Consider the following 3,729-nt stretch of genomic DNA (forward strand, 5'->3'; position numbering starts at 1 on the left):
TTTCGTTGAGTATTGAAGAAATTATGAATGTTTAAAGTTTACCCAGTTTCTGGCGAGTTTTCTAGTTTTCCCTCGGACCAGTCAACTTTGAGGCTATTTTCCAACCATCTCCAGAAACCATTGGGCTTCCAAATAGGTATAATCTTATTCTACACTTTCCTATCTTCATTTTGATATATTATGGGTCGAATTTGGTTAAAAAACAATTGAGTTATGAAGCTTTGAAAATTGCCCAAACTTCCGGCCAAGAGCTTCGGGACACTTAACAGAGTTTTTAACGGAATAACTAAAATGATGGATGGTGGACAATCACTTCTATTGATTTGAAATCTCGGGAACCAAAATGAGGAGTTATGCAAATCTCAGGAATCATTTTCGCGATTTAGCCATGGGAAAATATGTAAGGTGAATTAAGAAAATTTTTAAGTGAAAAAACAAATGTGGGGTGTATTAAGTATGTAGAGTTTATTTAAGAATTTGTGGGGTGTTAATATAATAAGCCTTTCATTAGTTTTCATTTTTCTATTCCTCTTAAATTCTTGTTTTAATTTGATTTATTCTATTTGTTGCATAAAAAAAAATATATAAAAAATCGAATAATGCATTTGCGTAGAGAGGTTAGAATATTCATAGGAGTGGAATCAGTTTTTTGTCTGTTTCAAGTTTGTCAGACATAATTTCAATAATTTAATAATCATCAGCACCAGCAGCACCCGAAGAAACGTATCACTTCACCACAGAGGAGGAAAAAGAAGAGAGAGACGAATAATGGAGAAAACAGACGCCATCGATGGAAAAGTTGACGAGGCTTCTTCTCGTGAGGGTTCCGTTTGTGGGTACGACTCACTTCATCACCTCTTGAGCGCCAATCTCAAACCCCATCTCTTCCAGGTAATCCATTTTCTCATTTATTTGATTCTTTCTTTCAATCTTTCTGGGCTGGGCTGCCTATCGATTCTGGAGTGGCTCAACGATTCCGATCAGGATCTGCTTTTCAGATTTGCACGGTGGATTGTTTTGTTCGTTACCAAATAGGAAAATAACTCAGCTGATCCAGTTGTTCATATCCTTCCTTTTATACAAGTGAAGCGATTGTCTAAGACTAGGGGAAGGGAAATTCAAACTCGAGTGCACAAACATTTGTTCGTCACATTTTTTTAGAATATAGTATCTCTCTCGACTTTAAATACCATTTACATTAAATTGGCTGTTTATTTGCTTGTTTGGCATGGTTGCTAGCAGAAAAAAAATTGGATGTGTAATGGCGTTCTAGGATTCATACAGCCGATCTCGCTTAGTAAGATAAGGCTTGGTTGTTATTGTTGTTGTTGTTTGGTGGTGGTGGTTGTTGTTGTAATGTTATTGTATTCTTCTCTTCTGTTTCTCATTTCCCCTTCGGGAATTGAATTTCTACATACCGATCCCGGAATGAATTAAAATTCTTGCAGTCTCCGTATAAATCAGCTTATATCTCTTCCTTGATAGTTGGTTTTATTTGTTACTTTGCATTGAACGGAATCCGACATGTTATGGCTTTTCTTTTTTTATGATGCAAATAACTTTTTTCAGGAAGTCAGCCGCATTCTTTTGGGTCTGAATCGCGGCAAGGCACTTGAAACAATTTCTCTCCCAGAATCTGCTAAGGTTCTCTCTTCAGGACATGATTTTGACCTCCAGGTAGGAAGTTACTCTAACTTGTTTGCGATGGCATGCAACTATACAGTTCACATACGAGTAATTCACAATCAATGGAGGTGTGCTAAGGCCTCTCTGCAAAAGTACATCAAGGCGTATTGATTCTCGAAATTGTTATGAAAACCATCTCTTTTGTTACCCTTTAGCTCATTGAGCTTGTTTTCTTTTATGTAAATGTAATGGAGTTTTTATACTTGTGCACTTTCATATGGTTTATCCTGAAATCAATTTCTCCCTGACTTTTCTGGAATTTTTTATCTACTCTTTCAGGCCTACTGCTTTCTTGCTGACAAAGAATTGTTGAGAGAACCCCGAATAGTTAGGGTTGGTCTCATTCAGAACTCTATTGCTCTTCCAACCACTGCCCACTTTTTGGACCAGAAGAGGGCAATCTTTGAGAAAGTAAAGCCAATAATTGATGCTGCGGGTGCTTCAGGTGTCAACGTGCTATGCTTGCAGGTTGGTCGTGCCTCGTGCCGTGTTGGATGAAACTCTTTCTGATTTACTTTCTAATGGTGTCTGATAATTTCAAGCGAATCCATTTAAATTTTACACAGGAAGCATGGACTATGCCATTTGCCTTTTGCACGCGGGAGAAGAGGTGGTGTGAATTTGCAGAGCCTGTAGATGGGGAATCAACGCGATTTATCCAGGATCTTGCAAGGAAGTATAACATGGTCATTATAAGTCCAATTCTTGAGAGAGATGTCAATCATGGAGATACTATCTGGAACACTGCAGTCATAATTGGTAATAATGGAAACATAATTGGCAAGCACCGAAAGGTAAGCGAATTAGTTTATCTGTTGTTATGTTATACGTTATATCTTTTCTGTTTAATGCATGCTGAAGAATGATAGCGGACAGAACCATATACCAAGAGTTGGCGACTTCAACGAGAGTACTTATTATATGGAAGGGAATACTGGGCATCCAGTGTTCGAGACGGCTTATGGAAAAATTGCTGTTAATATATGCTATGGAAGGCATCATCCTTTGAATTGGTTAGCATTTGGCTTGAATGGTGCAGAGATTGTTTTCAACCCTTCCGCCACTGTGGGCGAACTCAGTGAACCAATGTGGCCCATTGAGGTTAACTATTGCTCATCTGTTTCATTTTCACGCGCCACTGCTTTGCGATAATTTCTCTCTTTTAATCTGCAAATCCGTCTGGCCTGAATTAAGTTACTGTTTAGTGTTTACTCATTCTTCATTTTATAGGGTCCACTATTTCTTCCCGTGGTCATCAACTAACACACGGTTGGACTGTTCTGTGATATAGGCTCGTAACGCTGCAATTGCAAATAGCTACTTTGTTGGATCAATCAACCGTGTAGGAACTGAGGTTTTCCCAAATCCATTCACTTCTGGTGATGGGAAGCCAGAGCATGCAGATTTCGGGCATTTCTATGGATCCAGCCATGTTTCAGCCCCAGATGCCTCATGCACTCCATCTCTGTCACGCCATAGGGATGGCTTGTTGATCTCAGACATGGACCTCAACCTCTGCAGGCAGTTAAAAGACAAGTGGGGATTCCGAATGACTGCTCGTTATGACCTGTACGCAGACCTGCTTGCTCGTTACGTGAAGCCGGATTTTGAACCCCAAGTCATTTCCGATCCCTTGTTGCATAAGAAGTCTCCCTGAGTTTTAATTTCAAGTAGGTATGCAATCTGAACATGTAACATGTGATTTCAAAAAGTGCATTTGTAAGAATCCATTTCTCATCAGTTTCAAAATAAAAGTGTTGGGTATCTGTAGAATCCAGTTCTTACAGATACTTCCAATTGAAGTTTTCTTCAATAGCCCGGGAGCAGTTCTGAAAGTGAACGGTGAAGATTGACTCAAACAAATGCAAAAGTATACATGAGCAGTCGAAAAAAAAGACGAGAAGGGATGAAAATCACCATCATCAACACCAAGTAAATATAGGTGGTAAAACTGCTTATTTGGGTTTAGGCCTAACTAAAGTTGTCTAAGATCACAATTTTGAGTTAAAAACGGAACCAAACTGGGTGAATGAGATCGATTCG

General features: G+C 39.0%; 1 protein-coding gene across 1 annotated transcript; it reads left to right on the forward strand.

Annotated features, from left to right (window-relative positions):
- Positions 1-640: 640 nt before the first annotated feature.
- On the forward strand, positions 641-3,499 carry LOC126586522 (beta-ureidopropionase). Its single transcript, XM_050251376.1, has 6 exons — positions 641-891; positions 1,570-1,677; positions 1,966-2,154; positions 2,253-2,480; positions 2,563-2,787; positions 2,978-3,499. The coding sequence occupies exons 1-6, from the start codon at positions 769-771 to the stop codon at positions 3,341-3,343; spliced, it is 1,239 nt and encodes a 412-aa protein (XP_050107333.1). The 5' UTR covers positions 641-768; the 3' UTR covers positions 3,344-3,499.
- Positions 3,500-3,729: the final 230 nt, after the last annotated feature.

Source organism: Malus sylvestris, chromosome 10, assembly GCF_916048215.2.
Source record: "Malus sylvestris chromosome 10, drMalSylv7.2, whole genome shotgun sequence".
Taxonomy (NCBI): domain Eukaryota; kingdom Viridiplantae; phylum Streptophyta; class Magnoliopsida; order Rosales; family Rosaceae; genus Malus; species Malus sylvestris.

Excerpts from the sequence above, each read along its gene's own strand:
- LOC126586522 (XM_050251376.1), top strand. The coding sequence starts at position 769 with ATGGAGAAAACAGACGCCATCGATGGAAAAGTTGACGAGGCTTCTTCT. Across the intron at positions 2,155-2,252 it reads TCAACGTGCTATGCTTGCAG|GAAGCATGGACTATGCCATT; the intron begins GTTGGTCGTGCC and ends AATTTTACACAG. Across the intron at positions 2,788-2,977 it reads AACCAATGTGGCCCATTGAG|GCTCGTAACGCTGCAATTGC; the intron begins GTTAACTATTGC and ends TCTGTGATATAG.